The sequence below is a fragment of the Hypanus sabinus genome, chromosome 11 (assembly GCF_030144855.1).
Source record: "Hypanus sabinus isolate sHypSab1 chromosome 11, sHypSab1.hap1, whole genome shotgun sequence".
NCBI classification, from domain to species: Eukaryota; Metazoa; Chordata; class Chondrichthyes; order Myliobatiformes; family Dasyatidae; genus Hypanus; species Hypanus sabinus.
Window position 1 is genome coordinate 41,354,510 of NC_082716.1, and position 25,365 is coordinate 41,379,874.

The 25,365-nt window shown below is 40.2% G+C and overlaps 1 protein-coding gene across 3 annotated transcripts in view; it reads right to left on the minus strand.

The window, feature by feature from the left end:
• The window catches only part of pik3r3b (phosphoinositide-3-kinase, regulatory subunit 3b (gamma)), a 675,304-nt gene that overhangs the window by 228,003 nt on the left and 421,936 nt on the right, over window positions 1-25,365 (minus strand). For all 3 annotated transcript variants that reach the window (XM_059984207.1, XM_059984206.1, XM_059984205.1), the window contains exons 6-7: window positions 5,954-6,155; window positions 2,375-2,460 (exon numbers count right to left, since the gene is read on the minus strand). In XM_059984207.1, the coding sequence (XP_059840190.1) occupies window positions 2,375-2,460; window positions 5,954-6,155 (288 nt within the window). The remainder of the gene's footprint in view (window positions 1-2,374; window positions 2,461-5,953; window positions 6,156-25,365) is intronic.

Sequence of the window (25,365 nt, forward strand, 5' to 3'; positions counted from 1 at the left end):
TATCCCAACCACAAACTGCTACCATCTGGGAAACAGTACCGCAGCATAAAAGCCAGGACCAACAGGCTCTGGGACAGTTTCTTCCACCAGACCATCAGACTGATTAATTCATGCTGATACAATTGTATTTATATGTTATATTGACTATCCTGTTACATACTATTTATTATAAATTACTGTAAATTGCACATTGCACACTTAGATGGAGACATAACATAAAGATTTTTACTCCTCATGTATATGAACAATATACATAATAAAGTCAATTCAATTCCTGTAACACAGCATTGCCCTCTAAAATCAAGTACAGTACATAATACAATAGATTGTATGAGGAGATAAATCTTATAGGTACATTTAGTTTCTTTGTTCTGTCATAGAATTTCTTCTAGATCCTGTAAACTCCAGAAAGGAATACAACTGGTGTTCCATTAAACTGACTCTTGGGCTGTATATTAACAAAACAGGTTCATGAAATACAAAAAATAATCTGAGTGCTCAGTCCCATAAAATATGAGGCAAATACAGCCAACTAAAATAGATCATGGCATTTAGCTATTCCTCCCACATCACACAACAAACGGAATCCTTTCACAAGACTCAAATAACACAAGCTCTGAGTTATCATTCCTAAAGATAACCATATACAATCTCTTTTATCTCTGACACAGCCTCCCACCTTTCCCATGATGAACTCTAAATGACTAATAAACTGGAAGCAGAATACACGAAGTGCCCTTTGTACTTTGATCAACAAAATGAAAGGGGAAAGATGTATTTCTCAAAATAAATAAAGCCACCAATCAAATGTAAACATAATAATACAAGGGTGTCTGCAGTTTCTAGCTACAGTAATAAGTGCCTGAACAAAATTCATTTATCAATTAACTACAAATTGCTTTAGTCTTAATTGGCCATCTGCAGAACAAAGCCAGCAGCCAGTAGGTAATAGCAACTCAAATGATTTTTCAATTAAGAATTATCATATAAAAGTGAACGAGTGCCATCCAATTTTGTCTCTGGGAATGGAGACAATAGAGTACACAGCTCTCAATATACTTAAGCAGACATAGCTGTAATTTCAGAAATTAAAATGTATAATAGAGAAAATATTCCTTTTCATCAGGCAGGCTCTGATTTATTCCTTTCAGAAGCACAATTTCACTCCTCATACAACAATGCCCCCAACATAAGACAGACACTATGCTTATTTCGGAGATAAACAGTACTGTGCAAAATTCTTTGGTACATGTAAAAACTTCTATAAAGCGAAGATGCTTTCAAAAATAATGAAGTGAAAAGTTTCTAAATATCAAAAAAATACTACAAAAAACAGTAAACAACAAAAAACTAAATCAAATCAATACTTGGTGTGACCACCTTTTGCCTTTAGAACTGCATCAATGCTCTTAGGTATACTGTCATGCAGTTTTAGAAGAAACTTGGCTGGTGGTTGTTCCATTTTGGAGAACTTGCCACAGTTCTTCTGCAGACTTTGGCTGTCTCACTTGCTTTTGTCTCTCCAAGTAATCCTAGACAGCCTTGACGATGTTGAAATCAGAGCTCTATGGAAGCCGTATCATGTGAAATCATATTAAAAAAACCAGGGGGCCTAGGACTTTTGCACTTTACTGTATAATCTTTGCTAAAGACAATGGAGATTGACTCAAATCCAAATTGGAAGACACAAGTGTCCTGCTAAGTGAAAAGACTCAGTATTTCCTGTATTTTCTAGCAGACACCAAGATCCCTTAAGGTACAGTTTCATGGGTATTCATCAGCCTCAGACTAACTCAGTACAGATCAATTGGACATAAGAACAACTGATCTATGATTAGTTATAAGGCATGAGTTAGTACCATATCAAACTGTTTTACAAGCTAATCAAAATGGTAATTTATTCCTCTTGCTTTATGCCTGGATCCAGTTCAATCATCCAAGTAGTTTGAGAAAGATAATAGGGCAAATAAGATATATTTCAGCTTGATGCAATGACACAATGACAAAATACATTCAAATGCAGAATGTGTGAAATGCCACCATAACAAATCATCGTCCCTTTCCAAACCATTCAAATAAAAATCAATCTGATGAATATGTCCACATAAAGTCAGTGTTCCTTTATTAGGTCAAGATCCCACATGCACCATCTTTGAAAAAACTTCAGTGGTTCAGACAAACTTGAAGAAATCCAAAAAAATATTGAAAATAGCTTCTGTATCTGAATGAATTCTATGTAAAGGCCAACAAGAGACTATTGTAACTAGTTGCTATTTAAGATGCTTTTAGAAATACCTCATGATGTTGGTTGATGAAAAAAAAAGAATCTGCCAAGGAGATTTCATAGCACAGAAAAAGAATATTGGCTTCCTACCTGGTGCTACTTGCATTTCAGCCAAACCTCCCGTCATGATAAGCGCCTCAATGATCTTAACGTGGAGCTCTGGATTCACATCAGCACTGGAAGCAAATATAACAAGCATTTAACATTTCTGTATACATTCAGCCTGGCAGAATGTCAGTTCCAAGCACAATTTACAACATTGGCATGACATAGGCATTCTACAAATTCTTGCCACTGACTTTAATTTACCGAACAGTGAAGTGTTTAATAAATAGTAATCAAAAGTGCGACATGGTAATGCTGCAAGCCACTGAGAGAAATTCAAATAGACCCATTATTCTACAGCTTCCTCTGCCTTTTCAGATTTGCTGACAAAAGCTTATAATCACGCGCCAGCCTTGGACTATGAAACAAGTTCATTTGATTTGTTGTCCTCTGATATGTGCCAGGTCAACAAAGAGTTGCATTGAAAAGTTTGGAGGTGGTTTACTGCTGGAATGAAGAATATTTATTTAATATTGCTGCACCAATTTTAACTTGTCAGTCAAACAAGTGAGATTGGAACTGGAAATATACCAAATAAAAATCTGATAACTGACTTGCCATCTCTCTCTCTTCCACCCATCCTCACCTTTCATTTCTGCTACCCATTACACACTTTGAAAAGTTAACCTCAGCATTGATTTACTTTGTATTCTCAACAACATGGTTCAAGCTTCATGATATTCTACACTCTGGATATTGGCCCAGCACCCATATTTCTCAGTTAATTAAATAAAGATCCAATTATAGAAACTTGATTAAAGGTACTATAAATTTCCAATAACCTGGAACATAACAGCTATTCAGCATTTTACACAACCGCTGTAGATGATTTTTTTGGTATTAAGATACTATGAAATATCTCATACCCTGTCAGGAAGGAAATTTTCTATTCAATTAAAATCACTGTAGTTTATGTCATCACAAGCCTGTCTTTTATCAGTGGCTGAAGTCAGCTAAAATACAGGTAACTGTTAAACAAAAGGTGGTCTGTTAGGACACAGGTTGGTCTCATTATCACTGATTGCATCATCATCTCATTATCATTATATGATAATGTGGGAAAGTGTATATGGAATTGAAGAAAATTGAAGAGGTACTTAATGAATACTTTACTTCAGTATTCACTACGGAAAAGGATCTTGTTGATTGCAGTGATGACTTGCAGCAGACTGAAAAGCTTGAGCATGTAGATATTAAGAAAGAAGATGTGCTGGAGCTTTTGGAAAGCATCATGCTGGATATGTCACTGGGACTGGATGAGATGTACCTCAGATTACTGTGGGAAACATGGGAGGAGACTGCTGAGCCTCTGGCAATGATCTATGCATCATCTTTGGGGACGGGAGAGGTTCCGGAGGATTGGAGGGTTGCAGGTGTTGTTTTCCTATTCGTGGAAGGGAGTAGAGATAGCCCAGGAAACTATAGACCAGTGAGTCTTACCTCAGTGGTTGGTAAGTTAATGGAGAAGATCCCGAGAGGCAGGATTTATGAACATTTGGAGAGGTATAATATGATTAGGAATAGTCAGCATAGCTTTGTCAAGGGCAGGTCAAGCCTTACGAGCCTGATTGAATTTTTTGAGGATGTGACTAAACACATTGATGAAGGAAGAGCAGTAGATGTAGTGTATATGGATTTCAGCAAGGCATTTGATAAGGTACCCCATGCAAAGCTTATTGAGAAAGTAAGGAAGCATGAGATCCAAGGGGACATTGCTTTGTGGATCCAGAACTGGCTTGACCGCAGAAGTCAATGAGGGGTAGTAGAAGGGTCATATTCTTCATGGAGTTTGGTGGCCAGTGGTGTGCCTCAGGGATCTGTTCTGGGACCCTTACTCTTCGTGATTTTTATAAATGACCTGAATGAGGAAGTGGAGGGATGGGTTAGTAAGTTTGCTGATAACACAAAGGTTGGAGGTGTTGTGGATAGTGTGGAGGGCTGTCAGAGGTTATAGCGGGACATTGATAGGATGCAAAACTGGGCTGAGAAGTGGCAGATGGAGTTCAACCCAGATAAGTGTGAAGTGGTTCATTTTGGTAGGTCAAATATGATGGCAGAATATAGCATTAATGGTAAGACTATTGGGCAGTGTGGAGGATCAGAGGGATCATGGGGTCTGAGTCCATAGGACGCTCAAAGCAGCTGAACAGGTTGACTCTGTGGTTAGGAAAGTGAACAGTGTTTTGGCCTTCATCAATCGTGAAAATGAATTTAGGAGCCGAGAGGTAATGTTGCAGCCATATAGGACCCTGATCAGACCCCACATGTAGTACTGTGCACAGGTCTGGTCGCCTCACAACAGGAAAGATGTGGAAGCCATAGAAAGGGTGCAGAGGAGATTTACAAGGATGTTGCCTGGATTGGGGAGCATGCCTTATGAAAACAGGTTGAGTGAACTCGGCCTTTTCTCCTTGGAGCAACGGAGGATGAGAGGTGAACTGTTAGAGGTGTATTAGATGATAAAAAGCATTGATCATGTCAAAGGCTTTTTCCCGGTGCTGAAATGGTTGCCACAAGAGGACACAGGTTTAAGGTGCTGGGGAATAGGTACAGAGGAGATTTCAGGAGTATGTTTTTTACTTAAACAGTGGTGAGTGTGTGGAATGGGCTGTTGGTAACGGTGGTGGAGGCAGATACGATAGGGTCTTATAAGAGACTTTTGCATAGATACACAGAGCTTAGAAATAGAGGACTATGGGTAAGCCTAGTAATATTTAAGATAGGGACATGTTCGGCACAACTTTGTGGGCCGAAAAGCCTGTAATGTGCTGTAGGTTTTCTATGTTCCTATTACAATCAGACACAACACACAGAACTATACTGTAATGGGGACCATTCTAACCTACAGTAGTGCACTTGATCTACTCATCCAGTGAAATAAACCCTGATCGATCCCAAACAGTCAATTAAAAAAGGCATGTCGATTTGCTTTCCTTCTCCCAATTAAAATACAGCACTATGAGGAACCAATCTCATAAACCATTTCAAAATGGAATAAAATATCTCATTGTGAATTCATGTGACACAAGATAAACATGAGATTATGTTTCTGTCTGGTGTAAGAATAGACTGCAACCACAAATATATCAGCACAGTTACTGCCAGCACCACTATTTACACATAATCTCCATAAAACTCCTTCCTTGAATCTTCTTTCTTACTATTTTCACAATCTTCCAAAAGGTATTATTATGCTGAGAATTTATTGCAGGAGCTTAGTGCTAAGAAACCACTATGGAGTTATAAATATATTTCAGGGTATCTAGAAAAAAATGCCACATTCCATGTGGCAGAATCTCACAATCATATCAAATTAAAATGCATGATCACCATAAACTCCATATAGCCAACACCTTGCTCTGTTGTCTGCATACAAGTGGCATGCTTTGGTTCATAAGGATATAGTCATGCATCACTTTTAGGTTAAACTGATAACTTCCCAAAGCTAATTTGTTTTAAATATTCAGTGTATTGACTGGTAAATGGCTTTTATGCACAGTTTGGTATATTAAGAAATACAAGAAAAAGGATTAATTTCTTATAAGTTATTACAGCATCATTTACCTTGAGAGTGAATGCCTAAACAAGACATCACTGAAGATTTCGCCCAGAAGCCTTGGTGTGAGACGGTTTGCACCTTCATACTGACACACCTTACAAAAGTGCTTCACTAGGTGCTGCAGGATAAGGCAGTGTGGCAGAGGCATGCTGGGAGATTCCACAATTCTTCTGATTTGTTGGACACACTCATCAGCGTTCTGGGTTTCTGAATAAAATAGATTGTATGACGTTGAGACATATGTCATATGTTACCTCAGGTAAAACTTCATGATTGAGTACTGTGTACCATACATGTGCTTCAATTCCCCATAAATTAGTAAGTGTAGTTACTCAACATTTTCCCAAAGACCACTTTGACCACTATGCAGTACAAATGGACTTTCCTTTGTATCACAAACAAGATAAAATTTGCAGATGCTGGAAATCCAAGCAACACACACAAAATGCTGGAGGAACTCAGGATCTATGGAAAAGAGTGAACAATCGATGTTTCAGGCTGAGAGCCCCCATCAGGACTGGAAAAAGAGGTGAGAAGTCAGAGTAAGAGGATGAGGGGGAAAGTGAAGAAGAACTACAAGATGTTAGGTGATAGGTGAAATTGGGAGAGTGGGAGGGGTGAAGTAAAGAACTGGGAGGTTGATTGGTAAAAGAGATAAAGGGCTGGAGAAGGTGGAATCTGACAAGAGTAGAAGACCATAGGAAAAGAGGGGGAGCACCAGAGGGAGCTGATGGGCAGCCAAGGAGACAAGGAGAGACAGAGTTCTGGGAATGGGGAATAATGAAGGGTGGGGGAGGGGGAAATTGCCAGAAGTTTGAGAATTCGATGCTCATGCCATCAGGTTGGAGGCTACCATGACAGAATATAAGGTGTTGCTTCTCCAGCTTGTGTGTGGCCTTAATGCGACAGTAGAGGAGACCATGGACTGGCACGTCGGAATGGGAATGGCATGTGGAATTAAAATGGGCTGCCACTGGGAGATACGGCTTTTTCTAGTGGACAGAACATAGTGCACAGTGAAGCGGTCTCCCAGTCCATGTCAGATTTCAGCAATATACAGGAGGTCACCCCAGGGCACTGGATACAGCAAATGACCCCAGCAGACTCACAGGTGAAGTGTTACCTCACCTCGAAAGACTGCTTTGGCCCTGAATAGAAGTGAGGGAGGAGATGTGGAACTTGTTCCGCCTGCAAGGATAAGTCCCAGGAGGGAGATCAGTGGGGCGGGACGAATGGACAAGGAAGTTGTGTAGGGAATGATCTCTGTGGAAGAGGACAGTGGGAGGGAGGGAAAGATGTGCTTGGTGATGGGATCCTGTTGGAGATGGTGGAAGTTACTGAGAATTATGAGTTGGACGCGGAGGCTAGTGGGATGGTAATATGTTCTTTTTTATTCAAATTGCACTGTTTCTTGTAAACATTATATATAATTCATGTACAACTTATGCTTTTCTTCTGAATGCTGCTTATCTGCTGCTCTGTGCCTGCAATGCTGCTGCATTACTTTCTCATTGCACCAATGCATAAAAGTACTCCAGCATGTGACAATAAAGTCGACTTTGACATTTGGCTTTGAGTAGTTTTTGACATATCACCAGTACTTGCAAAAAACAACCTGCTGAGACCCCTAAGGCAGGAAAATATCTAAAATGAAATGATGTGTGATACAGAATTATTAAACTACCTACTGGTGCTGGCAATGGACTCAGAGTGCAACTGTTGTCCACCACTGAGACCATGTGAAATGAGGTAATTCCTCACATTGATACTTTAGCTATCTGTCATAAGATGTGCAAGTTCAGAATGAGAAAGTGCATAGCCCGTTAACACCAATAACTCCTTTTCAATTAGTCATCTTTAGGGATTAAATACAATGATGTAATTTTATTCTAATTCTCTTCACTCCAGTAACTATGATACCGACGTGCAAGAACAACCTTTGGAGACTTTTGAAAATTTGTCATTTTTAATTATTTCCCCAAACCGCTAACCTTGTATCAGTTAATTTGAAATTGCATTTTGCCCTTATTTTTACCTTCATTCAATCATTTTTCTCATGGAATAAGTGATTGGCTTCCAGGTTTATTGACGTTTGTGAACACTCTAGCTCCCTCCTGCACAGACTGAGGACGATTCGACCCATTTGTGAAATCGGAGTTTTAAATGAATGCAGCAAAAGTGCTACTAAATAATCACGATGTATGATTTTATAAAAATATTGAGCATAAACAATTGAAAAGAATTGAATTGACTTTATTACCTACATCCTTCATCAACATGAGGAGTAAAAATCTTTACGTTTCATCTCAGTCTAAATGTCCAATGTGAATTAATAGTAATTTATAATATGAGGGGGTGATTGATAAGTTCGTGGCCTAAAGTAGAAGGAATCAATTTTAGAAAACCTAGTGCATTTATTTTTTCAACATAGTCCCCTCCTACATTTACACACTTAGTCCAGTGGTCGTGGAGCATACGGATCTTGGACCTCCAGAAAGTGTCCAGAGCAGGGGTGATTGATAAGTTCGTGGCCTAAGGCAGAAGGCGATGAGTTATACAGCTCTCGTTACACGCACATGCAGTTCAACTGTTTCAGTGATTATGCAGAAAGTTTGAAGTTAATAACTCATCTCCTTCTACCTTAGGCTACAAACTTATCAATCACCCTTGATGAGCTATTAACTTCAAATTTTCTGCATAATCACTCAAAGAGTTAACCTGCATGTGCATGTAACGAGAGCTCATCTCCTTCTCCCTTAGGCCACAAACTTATCAATCACCCCTGTTGTGGACACTTTCTGGAGGTCCAAGATCCATATGTTCCATGGCCACTGGACTGTGTGTAAATGCAGGAGGGGACTATGTTGAAAAATAAATGTGCTAGGTTTTCTAAAACTGACTCCTTCTACCTTTTCAATTGTATTCAAATGATTGAACTTATCAATCATCTCTCATAAATATTTTGTACAACAGGATAGTCAATATAACATAGAAATACAGTTGTGTCAGCATGAATTAAACAGTCTGATGGCCTGGTGGAAGAAGCTGTCCCAGAACCTGTTGGTCCTGGCTTTTATGCTGTGGTACCATTTCCCAAAGGGTAGCAGATGGAAAAGTTTGTGGTTGGGGTGATTTGGGTCCCCAGTGATCCTTTGGGCCCTTTTTACACACTTGTCTTTGTAAATGTCCTGAATCATGGGAAGTTCACATCTACAGACGCGCTGGGCTGTCCACACCACTCTCTGCAGAGTCCTGCGATTGAGCAAACTACAGTTCCTATATCAGGTAGTGATGGAGCCAGTCAGGGTGCTGTCAATCATGGTCCTATTGAGGTTCAAAGCTCTTAGAATTTGGGGGAGGCCATATCAAACTTCTTCAACTGTCTGAGGTGACAGAAGCGCTGTTGTGCCTTTTTCACCACACAGCTGGTACATTTAGATCATTTGAGATACTTGATGATGCTTATGCCGAGGAACTTAAAGTTGTTAACCTTCTCAACCCCAGATCCATTGATACTATAGGGATTAGCCTGTCTCGATTCCTCCTGTAGTCCACAACCAGCTCCTTCGTTTTTGTGACATTGAGGAAGTGGTTGTTTTCTTGGCACCACTGTGTCAGGGTGATGACTTCCTCTCTGTAAACTACCTCATTATTATTTGAGATTAGGCCAGTGTAGTGTTGTCAGCAAATTTAATTAGCAGATTGGAGCTATGGGTGATGACACAGCCATGCGTATACAGAGAGTAAAGGAGGGGGCTTAGGACAGAGTCCTGAGGGACACCTGTGTTGAGGATCAGAGGAGCAGAGGTACCAACTGCCAGCAATCTGACAGGAAGTCCAGGATCCAGATCTAGATACACAAACAATATGAAAGTTCAAAAGCTCAAAGTAAATTTTATTATGTGTGTGTGTGTGTGTGTGTGTGTGTGTGTGTGTGTGTGTGTGTGTGTGTGTGTTTATATATATATATATATATATATATATATATATATAGATATATACAACCCTGACATTCATCATTTTGCGGGAATACTCAGCAAACCAAAAGACAAAAATTAATTAACTAAAACAAGATCAATGAAAGGCCAACCAGAGTGCAAGAGACAGCAAACTATGCAAATGAAAATATAAATAAATATCAATAAATAATGATAAGGAGACAAAGAGTCCTTGAAAGTATAATCATTGGTTGTGGGAATGTATCAATGATGGACCAAATGAAGTTGAATGTAGTTATCCCTTTTATTCAAGAGCCTGATGGTTGAGGGCTGGTAACTGTTATTGAACCTGGTGGTGTGAGTCCTGAGGATCTTGCACCTTCTACCTGATGACAGCAGCAAGAAGAGAGCATGACTTGGGTGGTGGGGATTCTTGATAATGGATACTGCTTTTCTATGACAGTGTTTCATGTAGATGTGCTCAGTGGTTAGGAGGGCTTTATCCATGATGTACTGGACTGAATCCACTAGAACATAAGAAATGTGAGGTCTACGTATTAGTGTGATCAGTAATGCTAAGCCACACACACCCATTTGTACTCCTCCAGTCACCTACTAGATTCTAAGAAATTCAAAGTTACAGAAACTGATCATAAATATATGATGATTTTTGTGAGCCTGAAATTGTGTTCCAGTATGAATTATCAGTATCGGCATGAATTAACTACATGTGTGAGGAATAGAAATATCACATATGGTAAATTCCATATGGTAAGTGACCCCAACTGATGTCTACATAGAATAATTCCAGTAGTGGGAATGAGAGGGGAATTTTGCTTGTTATTGTTAAGGCACAAAGCCTGGTCATAGAATTCCCACTGATTTCTGCACAGAACTTTTTCAGTCATTTATCTAACTGAATTTGGTTTGTTTGTTTAGTACAAAACCAAGGTTCAAGGGTAAATTGAAAGCTTCTGGGTTTGACTTTGAATTCCTGTATATTTGAGAATATATCATACATTTGATATTAAGCTTCACTTAATTCTTCTCAGGCTGCCAGATCTGAAATCCTGATTTGCTTTCATTTAACATGGACTTTCTCTGATGTTACTTGGACCTTAAATCTGCCGAATATCCAGGTGAAGCTATAGACAAAATAAATTAGGTGGGACTCTGAGTACAGAGGAGGATACAAAGAGGCACCAAGGGGATATGGACCGAATGGATGGATGAGAACATGGCCGATGGAATATAAGGTGAAAATTTTGAGGTGACCCACCGTGGTGAGGGTAACAGGAAAGTAGACTACTTGCAATATAATGAGCGAATGGGGAGTGTTGATACGCAAATGAACCTGGATGTGCTTGTTCACAAGTCATCAGAGAGAAACCTGCAGGTGCAGCAAGCAGTTAGGCGAATAAATGATATGCCAGCCTTTACCGTGACAGAGTTTGTTTACAAGAGTAAAGAAGTCTTATTTCAATCCAGTAGGGCATGCTGAGACTGCACCCAGAGTATTCTGTACAGATCTGATCTCCTTACCTGAAAGGATACACATACCACAGTGGAAGTCTACTGATTCACCAGATTGGTTTGAGGGTCGGGATTGTTCTTTGAGGATAGATTGAAAAGACTGAGCCTGTATTCTCTAAAGTTTAGAGGACAAGGGAGATCAGACTGAAAGTTACTAAATCCTTGAAGTCTAAGAGCAGGAAAAATGTTTCCTCTGGCTTAAGAGTCTAGGACAAGAGGGCCACAAATTGAGAATAAGGGTTAAGCCATGTAAGACTGAGATGATGAGACATTTCTTCACTCAGAAGATCATGAATGTTTGGAATTCTAATTGGTACGTTCATTCAAAACAGAGATTAATAGACATTTAGTACATCGATGAATATGGAAATAGTTTTGGAAAATGATTCGATAATCTTTTTACAGCAACTATGAATTCCCCTATGACCCATTCCTGCTCCTAGCTCTTAAGTTCTTAAACAAGACTAGACCTTTCTTTTAAAACATATGTCTGCTGCTCACAATATTAACTCATAGTTATAAACAAACCGCATTCAGATAATGTGCAATTAGATTCAAATTCGGCAAAAGAAAAGTACAGATGGCTGGCAATCAAAAATGAGATCAATGAAGGAAGAGATGAAAGACAAACAAAAGGGTTTCAGGAGGTTTTTCAGACTGTCTTGATCCTCAAAATTGTTGCTGGGACAAGGGGACTTGAGTTATAAGGAGATACTGGATAGACCGGAACTGTTTTCGCTGGAGTGAAGAAAGCTGAGGTGTGGCCTAAAACAGGTTTAAAAATCAAGGGGTATATATAAGGTGGATTGTCATAGTTTCTCCCCCCAGTGTATGGGAATCTAAAACTGGTGAGAAAAGTTTGAAATGACAGAGGAAAGCTTTAAAGGAGACCTGAGGGGCAATTTTTTCTACATAGCAGACTGTAAAGACTAGTTCAGGACAGTTGCCTGGTTGGCTTGGATGAGTTGAGCCAAAGGGACTGTTTCTGTAATGTATAACTCTGTGACTCTTAACAGTTTCCCTCAATCAATATCAAACCAAAGTGTGGAACACTGGCTTCTCTCCAATTATTTACGTTATTGGACACTACTGAATTTTATTAAAAGGGAGAAACCTCATTTTTGGCTGACAAGAATTTGGCCAATCTCAATGTGGAAATTTCCATGATTGTATGACTAGCTGGTATCTCATTCCTCTGCACACATTGGCTGCCACATTTCCTACCATACAGCAGTGACTTTGCAAGTGCTCCACTGGCTGACAAATGAAAGCATGCTATTTATATACAAGTCTTTCTTTCTGGGAAGAAAAATCCAGACAGTTGGACAGAGATACAGACATAGGCACTGGTGTTGAGATGAATCAAGGAATCCCGGACCAATTCCTAGAACAGCTGGAGGCAGGGTACTGAGTCCATCACCTGTGTTGGCCACAAGAAGAGCACTCCTGCCAGTCCACTCTTCTGTGGCTTTTCTCCATTGCCCTACAAATTACTGTAGTTTCTTAAGTGATAATGATAAAACAATTTACGAATTTCCCCAAGTATGGCCAAAACATTGTTTTATAAAGTTGCAACAGATCATCTTTGTCATGGAGTCTTTCTTTAAAATGCCCGGATTCTCAAATGGCTTCACTTTGCCATCTTCAGGGACTTCATATATATATTCAGGCCCCTGACCCTACAGATAGGAACATGCAGAAAGAGGATTGGAGCTTGATGTCTTCATGAAACCCAAGTCAGAGAATTACATGGTTATACGCTTTGACCATCAAAACATGGAGACATCTTCACAAACGCCCACAGCCCCTGATGACCCTGTGATTCCCATCTCTGAGGCCAACAGAAGATGGCCTCAGATGGTGAACCCCAGATAGCATCCGACCCAGGTCGGGTACCTGGCTGACTACTACAGGCCTGCGCTGATCAACTGGCTGGAGAGTTCACCAATACCTTTAACCTCTCGCTTCAGGTGGCTGAGGTACCCAGCTGCTTCAAGCAGGCTTCAATTATACCAGTCCCTAAGAAGAACGTGGTAACCTGCCTTGATGACTATCGTCCAGTCTCACTTGCATCCACTATGGTGAAGTGCTTTGAGGTGTGGGTGATGAAACATATCAACTCCTGCCTGAGAGGTGACTTGGTTCCACTCCAATTTACCTACTGTCACAACAGGTCAACAGCAGATGCCGTTTCATTGGCACTTCAACCAACACTGGAGCATCTGGACAGTGAAGGTGTATAGATCAAGATGCTTTTCACTGACTAGACCTTGGCATTTCAATAGCAGCCTCCCCTCAAAACTAATGAATAAGCTTCACAACCTAGGACTCAACACCTCCTTGTGCATCTGGATCCTTGATTTCCTCATCTGCAGACCCCAGTCAGTTTGGATTGGCAACATCATCTCCTCCACAACCACCATCAGCATAGCTCCAACACAAGGCTGCGTGCTTAGCACCTGCTCTACTATTTTTATTCACATGACTGTGAGTTTGCTGATGACACCACTGTCTAAATGAAAGGTGGTAACAAATCAAAATATAGGAGGGACATTGAAAATCCGGCTGGGTGGTGCCAGAGCAAATAACCTCACATTCAATGTCATCAAGACCCAGGAGCTGATTATTGACTCCAGTAGCAGAAAACTGGAGGTCCATGAGCTGTCCTTGATTGAGGCTTCAGAGTTGGAGAGAGTCAGCAACTTTAAATTCCTTGGTGTTATTATTTCAAAGGATCGACCCTGGGCCCAACATGTGTGTGTAATTATGAAGAAAGTGCAGTAGTGCCTCTACTTTCTTTGAAGTTTGTGAATATTTGGCATGTCATCTAAAACTTTGACAAACTTCTATAGATGTGTAGAGTATACTGATTGGTTGCATCACAGTCTGGTATGGAAATATCCATGCCCTTGAATGGAAAGGCCTACAAGTTTAAAGCCCTCCCCACCACTGAGCACATCTACATGGAGCACTGTCACAGGGAAGAAGTATCCATCATCAGAGATCCCACCATCCAGGTCATGCTCTCATCACAAAGGCAATACAGGAGCCTTCAGGACCCACACCGCCACTCATCTCTGAAATATCCCCACAATCTATGGACTCACGTTCATTTCATGTTCTCAATATTTATTGCTGATTTATTTGCTGTTATTATAAATTCATTATTTCCTTTCTCTTTGTATTTGCAGAGTTTGTTGTCTTTTGCAGATTGGTTGTTTGTCTATCCTTTTGGGTATGGTCCTTCATTGTTTCTTGCATTTACTGTGGATGCCCACAAGAAGTTGAATCTCGGGATTGTACAGTATATGTATATATACATACATACATATATATATATATAATAAGTTTACTTTGAACTTATTAGGTAGGTGGGAAGGGTTTGGTAAGTGACAGTTTTGGGAGTAGAGGGAATGTGTGACAGGAAGAGATGAAGCATGAAAGGCATAGTTCATGAGGATGCAAATTTTTGATTGAGCAATTGGGGAAACATAAGCTAATTGCATGGATGATTAGTTAGTAGAAAACTGCAGGACTGCAGTTGGAAAATGTCTGGAGGAGCTTATCTTAATGAAAATAGAAGGTTTGCTGAGGGAGCACTGGAGAAAGCTGGAATTGACAAAGGGCTCAGGAAGAGGATTTCACAGCAGTGAAGCTCAGACAGACTACGGAAGTGATCAATCTATGTAAATCATTTACGTGTTTGCAGTTTCTAGTGTGAAACAATTCTAATTGATAATCTAATAGAGAAATATACACTTGTGCTACATGCTTATTTGTTTTCTTCAAGATGGAATATTTGTGAATGACGTGATATACCCTGGAAACCTGAAGAATATAGAGAAAAAATAACGTAAAATACAGTGAGAACAGAGATGTGTCAAATGAAGTGGTGTACCACAATCCATTGGCTGGATGTAAATCAGGCTGCAGTGTTTAATTCAGCTTTCCTGACTATATAGTGTACATGACATTAATAAACGATTGAACTTTACATGGCCAGAGAGTTCATTCTTATCTGTGCAAATACAAAGCCCCATTCACAATGGGAGCTAGAAAGGGTAAAAATAATAAATATACATGCACAGGATTTGCAATTGCTTCAACAATGTCTCTATGGTCGTTGCACATCAATAATTTTCATGCTTCTGCAATGAATTTGTTTCAGGCACTTCCCAGGTTGGTGAGTTTACTGCTCTGCTCAAAGACGTTGTAAGTTCCACAGCCAGGTCCAAGACAAATGGAGCAAATTGGCGATATTAGTATCAATTTTGATTATAAGCACCCTAATTTATGGTATTCTGAGGATGATTTGGATCCAACACTTAAAATCTTGACTCATGCTCACCTTTTACTACAGTGGGACTTGTGACAGTGAAGTAGAAACAAACTTTTACAGATTCAAAGACTACTGCACTAAGAGGAATAGTACTAACTGGTTTGGACCACAATAATCCAACAAAGGTGATGGCAAAATCACACATCATTTTGTAATAACTTTACAATTCTATGAAATACTCAAGCTGAGCAGACAATCTTGACTGCACCCTGTTCTCATCCCACTTCAATCCTTTTTTTCCTTCATAGAGTCATAAAACTTCAATACTTGATGTAATCTTGATGTAAAAAGATATCTCTTTTCAACATTTTGAATTTCTTGTATTTATGCACTTGTCGAGTGGCACATTGGAGATAGGTCTCTACCAAAGGAGGTGCAACACATTCTTTCCTTCTGCTAGCCTGCGGGTCACCCTTGAGCAAGGTGTTGCACCTGCTTAGTCCCCAATCAGGGTCACTTGAAGCCATGGGGGCAGGTGGTGGATGATCGTATAAGCAGCTGGTGCATACAATTCTTGGCTATGTGACCATTAACACCAGATGGAAAATCTCTGAAGAGTATTGACACTGGCAATACTCTTCCATCTTGCAAAGACATTGCCCAGAAGAGGCAATGGCAAAAGCATTTCTGTGGAATCTGTCAAGAACAAATAAGGTCATAGACCATGATTGCCCATGTCATGCGACACAGCACAAAATGATAATGATTGTTAGACTTGTGGCTATGGATGTTACACATTGCATTATCCATTCACTTCTGGAAGTGCAGAATTAGTTTGCTTTAGTATGATTACTTAATGGAAGGCTTTGTCAGCTGTGTGCAAATGCACGATGTGACTCTTAACCTACTTCTGTGTCTCAAACTGTTTTCGTAATGAGACGTCGTTCACTTACACCAGTGTGGGCATATCCAGTTGTAATGCCATCCTCAGTGTTGACATAATTGGAAACCAGACACAGTCAGAGGGAGCAATGTTTCCTAATTGCTACCAGTTGCTTTCTGAACTCTGCTCTATAGTGCCATTTGGGAACAAACAGTGACCAGATGCATTGTTAAAAATAAATGCACATGTGCAAGCTTGTGCAGGAGCAGCTGTTTTGTGTTGTTTTGGCTGCCGTGGACTCTACACTACATTAGAATGTTGACAATTTTAAGTACCAGCAACCTGACCTACTACTGCAGAACTGTCTTTTTTTTAAATGGCACCAAAAGATAAATGTACTGTAACTTTGGTTTTATTCAACAATGTCATGTAGAATATCCAAATCTGGCATTGTAAATGGATCAAATCTGTTCAAATTAAATAGTCTGTTGGGACCAAGGATGACTTGAGATTCCAATCTATTTCTGTAGGTTCTAAGGTTGCTGATAAGACCATTGTGACACTCACAGATACTGCCCCCATTGGGGTTGGGTATGTTTGACAGGAAAGGAAGATATATAGGTAATTTGGGAAATTCTCTCCTCCAAACATTTATGCTGGGCTTCTTCATGTTCCTGATGAATAGATGTGAGTTTCCAAAAGACATCCCAACACACTTTCACACTTCTGAACTCGGGAATTCCAGAAGTATGTGGGAACATTACATTTTTTCAAAGAGTTCTGGAGAATACCCTTCAATTCTTTTTTAATCAGGTAATCTCTTGCTCTATGTTCAGGCACCTACTCAATTTAACCTTGAATGTTGACATTAAGGAGCTCAGCAGAGTATTTTTCATGAATAGGGTGTCAGACATGTGAACAGCATAGTCTGCTGATTTGAGGGATTAATTGTAAACAGGACGTTACTGCAGACGAGGTCAGCATGTTTAAACACAGCATTGGTTCACTTACTTTGCCAATGGATTTGGAAGATTTGGCAAAGGCAGCATAAGGTGATATCTTTCTAAACATTGCAGTTGCATCCCAACATCCACCCCTCACTCATTCCTGAAAAGGTACAATGCTTCACAGGTGTTGCAGTGAAAGAGTTTCATTTAATCTGCTTCACATTCTCAGATCTGCTTGTTTTTTTATCCCTCAATTGAAAAACCAGGCATACTTATTCTTAGCTTCAGCTTCCCCTTGATACAGACTTCAATTACTTAAAGGCAATCTCCCAGATAATTGATTCAAGGAAACTGCACACCTCCATAGCAAAGCAAAGCAGCCTGCTGTGCAGGAGTATTGGAGGAGGAACATCTGATGACAGAGCGGCTGTGCAGTCATTCAGCTCTAGTTAGTTGATTGCTCCTAGTCAAACAACAGACAGATGTTTTAAAACCCTGGCTGTGTTTATGTATTCGTGATAAATGTTACAGTTATGGAGTAATGGTGGCATGGCAGCATTGCCGTTAGCGTAACATTATTACAGCACTAGAGCACCAGGGTTCAATTTCATTGCAGCTTGTAAGGAGTTTATACGTTTTCCCCTAGACTGCATGAGTTTCCTCTGGGTGATTTAGTTTCCTCCCGCATTCCAAAAATGCACGGGTTTTACAAGGATTTTCAGAAGGCCTTTGACCAGGTTCTGCACACGAGGCTGATAAACAAGATAAGAGCTCATGCTATTACAAGAAAGATCGGACAGAAGATGGCCTGACAGCAGGAGACAGCATGTGTAAATAAAGGGAGCCTTTTCTGCTTGGCTGCCAGTGACTGGTGGTGTTCTACAGGGGTCACTGTTGGAACTGCTTCTTTTCATGTTATGTGTCAATGTTTTGGATGAGGGAATTTTGATTATTTATTTATTAAGATACAGCATGGAATAGGCCCTTCTGGCTCTTGAAGCTGTGCTGCCCAGTAACTCCTGATTTAATCCTAAGACGTCGGAGCAGAATTAGGCTCATTTGGCCCATTGAGTCTGCTCTGCCATTTAATCATGGATGATCCTTTTCTTTCCTCCTCCTCAGCCCCACTCCCCAGCCTTCTCTCTATAAATTTTGATGCCATGTCCAATGAAGAACCTTAAATACACCCAACGACCTGGCCTCCACAGCTGCCATTGGTAATAAATTCCACAGGTTTGCCACCCTTTGGCAACCAGAGACTGTGCCCTTTTGTCCTATACTTCGCACCATGGGAAACATCCTTTCCACATCTACCACATTAGGCCTTTCAACATTTGAAAGGTTTCAATGCGATCCCCTCACCCCGATCCTTCTAAGTTCCAGCAAGTACAGACCCAGAGCGATCAAACATCCTGTGTATGATAAGCCTTTCATTTCTAGAATCATCCTTTTGAACCTCTTCAGAACCCTCTTACAGGACAATTTACAATGCCCAATTAACCTACCAGCTGGTAAGTGTTTGGACTGTGGGAGAAAACCTGGAGGAAACCCTCGTGGTCACAGAGAGAATATACAAAATCCTTACAGGCAGCTGCCGAAATTGAACCTGAGTCACTGGAACTGTAAAGTACTGTGCTAACCACTACACTACCATACCACCTCAAATATTGATGGATCTCAGGCCAAGTGTGGGATGATACCACCATAGATAGAAGGGCCGATAGCATTGAGGAAGCAGGAAGTCTGTAGAGGACTTAGACAAATTAGGAGAACGGGCAAAGACGTGGCAGGTGAATAATAGTGTAGTGAAGTGTATGGTTAAGTACTTTGGTAGAAGGAATCAGAGGTTCAAAGGCACTTGGGAGTCCATGTGCAGGACTCTCCAAGCATTAGTTTGTAGGTGGTAAAGGAGGCAAATGCAATGTGAGCAATTAATTCGAGAGGACTAGATTATAAAATCAAGCATCAAATGCTGAGGCTTTATAAGGCATTTGCCAGACCATACAGAGCATTGTGAGCAGTTTTGGACCCCTATCTATGAAAAGATGCTCTGACGTAGGAGATGGTGTTTGTCAGAATGATTCTGGGAATGAAAGGGTTAATGTGTGACTCTGGGCCTTAGTTGCTGGAGCTTAGCAGAAAGAGGAGGGGGGAATCTCACTGAAAATTATTGAATATTGAAAGACCTAGGTAGTCTGAGTGTGGAAAGGATGTTTCCTATAGCGGGGGAGTCTCGCAACAGAGGGCACAGCCACAGAGTGCAAGGTTGTCCCTTTAGAGAAGAGATGAAGAGGAATTGCTTCAGCCAGAGGGTGGAGAGTCTGTGGAATTCATTGCTTCTGATGGTTGTGAAGCCAAGTCATTGCATATACTTAAAGTAGATGCTTAATTAGTAAGGGCATCAAAGTTTATGGGGAGAAGGCAGGAGAATGGAGTTGAGAGGGATCAGCCACAATGGAATGATGAAGCAGACTCAATGGGTTGAATGGTCCTATTCTGCTTCTATGTCTTATTGGTCTGATGAGTTGGTAGGTTAATTGGATACATGCATGGAATTGGGTGGAATGAGCAGTTTTGGACTGAATGGCCTGGTATCACACTGCACCTCTAAATACAATTAATAAATAAAATGCAAAGAGCTGGAGGAAGTTTGTACATTAAGCAGCATTGATGGAGGGAAGGGATAGTTAACATTTTGGTTTGAGACCCTGCTTCAAGTAATAGCAACAGACTGTAAGTAAAGAAAGCCAACATTCTATAGTGCAAATTATTCCTATCCACTTGAGGGCTTTTCATTCAGTACCTTAAAATAATGCAAGTAACTTATTTCTAAGTGATTATATAAATGATTAGAACAACCTTGATCTGATGAGCAGCTCGTTACATAAAACATGATGAACAAAGGCAGGATTTTGTCTTCACAAATCAAAATTAACTTCAGATGGTTAGGTGTAGGGATTACAACCATTCAGGGTTTCACATCAAGAGAGGCGTTCTGAAGGGGCTCATCAGCAGCTGTGATTTCATTGTAAAAATGTTACACCCTTGAAATAAAATGGCAATATTGCATTTGCCTTCTTTGCCATTGGCTCAGCCTGCGAATTACTCTTCTGGGAGTCATGCATGAGGACTCCCAAATCCCTTTGCACCTCTGATGCTTGAATTTTCTCCCCATTTAGGTAATAGCCTGCATTATAGCTCCTTTTATCAAAATGCATCATACATTTCCCAAAACTGTATTCCACCTGTCACTTTTTTGCCCATTCTTCCAATTTGCATAAGTCCTGCTGCAATCGCATTGCTTCCTCAGCACTACCTATCACTCCACCTGCCTTCATAGCATCGACAAACTTTGCCACAAAACCATCAATTCCACTATCTAAATCATTAACAAACAATATGAACAGTGGCGATCCAACACTGACCCATGAGGAACACCACAAGTCACTGGCAGCCAACCAGAAAAGGCCCCTTTTATTCCCACTTGCTATCTCCTGCTTGTCAGCCATCCCTCTGTCCATGCCAGTATCTTTCCTGTAACACCACAGGACTTCATCATGCTAAGCAGCTCATGTGAGGCACGTTATCAAATGCCTTCTAAAAATCTAAGTAAAAGACATCCACTGCGTCTCCTTTGTCCACCCTGCTTGCCACTTCCTCAAAGAATTCTAACAGATTTGTCAGGCAAGATTTCCCTTCACAGAAACCATGCTGACTCTGACTTATTTTATCATTACTCTTCAGGACTGGAAACGAAGTGGGAAGACACTAGAATATAAAGTTCGGGAGGGGAAGGGGAAGGAGGACACCTAGAAGGTGATAGCTAAAGCCAGGTGGGTAGGAAAGGTAAAAGGCAGGAGAGGAAGAAATGTGATAGGAGAGGAGAGTGGACCATGAGAGAAAGGGAAGGAGGAGGGGATCTGGGGGAGATGATAGGCAGGGGAGAAGTAAGAAATCAGAGTGCGTGATAAAGGAGGAGGGAGGGGGAGGAAGGTTTTTAATCGAAAGGAGACATCGATATCCAAGCCGTCGGGCCCATATGTCCAAGGATAAATTAGCTTATTTTTACTCTCATATAAATCCTATTTGTGATAGATGTCATTCTGAAATTGCGTCTTTAACTCACATGTTTTGGTCGTGTTCATTTTTGGAGAAATATTGGAAAGATATTTTTGATATTATTTCTGCGGTTTTGAATATTGATTTACAACCTCATCCTATTACCGCAATTTTTGGTTTACCAATGTTAGATTCACAGCATTTATCTTCTTCAGCCCGTCGAATGATTGCATTTCTAACTCTGATGGCTAGAAGATCTATATTGTTGAATTGGAAAGAAATTGATCCTCCCACTGTATTTAATTGGTTCTCTCAAACTATGTTATGTTTAAATTTAGAAAAAATTAGAAGTGGTACTTTTGAGACTTCTATTAAATTTGAAAAGTTATGGAGACCATTTATTCAATATTTTCATATGATGTAATATGACCCTGTGCCAAGTACATTTGATTTCCCAGCTTTTAGCTTATGTATTTTGAGAGGACCGGAAGTGACGGCATTGATGAATACTTATTTTTGTGAGATATTATAAACAGCCCACTTTTTTTTTCCTTCTCTTTTGTTTGTTTTTTTTTCTTTTATATTACTTATTAGTTATAGTTATTAGATTAGATTAGTTAGTTTTGCATTATATAAATTTTTTTTTGTTTTTTTTTCTTTCTTTTTTCTGTTTTTTTATATTATACATTATGAAATATTTAGATTTACTATGTCCATACATATATCTTATGGCTTATGTCTTGGTAAACTCATTTATATTGTAACTATTATGTATGTTTTTTTTTTCATATGTAATGGAATGTGTATGTTGGTAATTTCTTTATCAATATATCATCTGTATTCTGTCCATATTACTAATATTAATAAAAAGATTTAGAAAGAAAAGAAAGATATCCAAGCTGTCAAGTTGAATATAAATTTCTCATTGTGGCACAACAGTGGATCATGGACCGACGGGTGGGAACGGAAATGGGATTTGGAATTAAATGTTTGGTCAGTGGCAAGTTCCACTTTTGACTAATGGATCCAATTTACAATGGATCTCACCAATAGAGAGGAGGTTGCACACAGTCAGGTTTGTGGATCTTGGGTAGGAGGTAGAAGCATGTAGTGCAGGGTAAGGGAGCTATGAGTTTGATGGCAGTTCTCCAGAGCTGATGAAGTTATTGATGGTGTCAGAGACAGTTTTCTGATGATCTGGAGTGGGGTCCTCTTCCAGGGGAGGTATGAGGAGGCGTCTGAGAGTTGTTGCCTGGCCTGAGCAAGGTAGAGGTCAGTATGCCACACTAAAACAGAACACGTTTTGTCTGCAGTTTTGATGGTCAGGTTGGGATTCGTGCGGAGAGAGTGGAGGGCAGTGCATTCAGAAGGGTAAGGCTCAAGAAGCATTGTTGATTTGCATTTTATCGTAGTCAAACAGGCAGCAATTCACCAATCTAATTTGACAGCTTTGATGCATTGATTGTTGACTATTGGGAGAATCCCAAAGCTTCTGTTTGAGGATTTTTTATATCAGTCTGACTAGGTTGATGCTGCTTAGCTTAGCATCATAACTGAAGCACAGCATCTGTAACATTGCAGTGTGTTCCTTCTTGAATCAAGTGCATAAATCCAGGAGTGCAATGTTAGTCAACAACTTTCTGATTTGGATAAGATTTATGAATCTGAGGCAGATGTTAGTATCAGTAATTGCTTCATTCCTAATACACAGTTCCTCTGAGCTCAATTCCTTGCTGGTGGCATAAACATTGCTGTTGTAATTCTCTGAACATTTCTCAAAATTCCCTTGGTCATTAAGCAAGAGGAGATAAAATTGAATGAAAGCGTATAAAACATTAAAAATCATAGCAGGTATAGGCCACTATTCTCCTCCAGCTTGCTCTGTCATTCAGAAACATCATGGCGGATCTGATTTTAACTACAACTCAATGTTACCATCCACCTTTATAACTCGGTATCTCTTGCCAATGAAGTACCTAACTATCTCCACCTTAAGAATATTCAAAACTCTAATTTGGCTTGCCTTTGAGGAAGAACATTCGAAAGACTCTGGAGCTGTTAGCACAATTCATTTAGGGACAAGCACTCCCACTTGTCCATCTGATGCCACATTAGTGAGGATTTAGCAATTAAACTCTGCAAAAATTTTTAGCTTACTGGGCAAGAGTATTGGATGAAGAACCCCTGACAACAGAACAGAAGGGAAGGCCCAAGTATAATAGCCTCTGAAGTATTTCACAGATACAATTTTTAAGGATGAAACATTAATGACAAGTTGTGAATGTACTAAATCACTTGTTATTGTGAACAGAAATCGTAACATGATCCAATTGCACTTCTACAAATAAGGTTAACCACCAGGTTGGATCAGCAGTAAGGAAAGCGAATGCTGTGTTGGCATTCATTTCAAGAGGAACAGTGTATAAGAGAAAGGAGGTGTTGATGAGGCTCTATGAAGCACTGGTGAGACCCCATTTGGAATACTGTTTGCAATTTTGGGCCCCCTATCTTAGAAAGGATGTGCTGATGTTGGAGAGCGTTCAGAGAAGATTCACGAGGATGATTCCTGGAATGCAGGGACTAACATATGAGGAGCGTTTGTTGGCTTTTGGATTGTATTCATTATAGAAAATGAGAGGGGATCTCAGAATCATTTCGAATGTTGAAAGGGTTGGACAGAGTAGATGTGGAAAGACTGTTTCCCTTGGTGGGTGAGTCCAGGACAAGAGGTCACAGTCTTAGAATTAGAAGGTACCCATTTAAAACAGAGATGAGGATAATTTTTTTTTTAGCCAGAGGGTCATTGTTTTTATGGAATTCATTGCCACATAGAGCTGTGGAGGCCCAATCATTGAGGGTTTTTAAGGAGGAGATTGACAGGTATCTAATTAATCAGGGTATCAAGGGATGTGGGGGAAAAGCCGGAAATTGGAACTAGACGGGAGAATAGTTTAGCTCATGGTGGAGTGGCGGAGCAGACTTGATGGGCCGAATGGCCTACTTCTGGTCCTTTGTCTTGTGACGTGAATAATGTGTATTTTGGGGAGATATGCATCTATGTGCATAGTACACATCTACTTAAAGGTTCCCTCCAGAATCTGTCATATTCAAGTATCTGCACAGGATCCCTCAGAACAGGATGATTGAGGAATCTGGCTGCTCTGTCAGAACCAGCTGAGTGTAGTCAGTGAGACAGAGCTGGGTACGAGCTTGGGAGTGGATGCTGAATTTTCTTTTATGGAGACGATGAGTATGCAATGCCAATTTGCTGGCATTTATAGTGCTTCCTATTGTCTGCATTTCCTTACCGCATTGAAGGCAATTTTGTGGTACATCTATCTGAGATCAACATAGTTCAGCTATGATTAAACACGAGAGATTCTACGGTTGCTGGAAGCCCAGAGCAACCACTCAAAATGCTGGAGGAACTCAGCAGGTGGGGCAGCATCTATGGAGGGGAATAAACATTCCACGTTTCAGGACGAGACCTGAAAGTAAAGTCCTGCTGAGTTCCTCCAGCATTTTGTGTGGTGGGACAGGTTCCTTCTCCTTTTTTCTTGTGTCTATCCTGGCTCATGGAAAAATCCCTTTTTCCTAATTTCTCCTGTAACCTATTTTGTTTTCCCACATTCTCTACCATCATCTACATGAGGAGCATATTTACCACAGCCAATCAACCTAACAACCCACATATCACCAGGACCTGGGAGGAAACTGGAGCATTTGGAGGAAACCCACTCAACCACATGGAAAATGAGCAAACTCCACATTAGGAGCA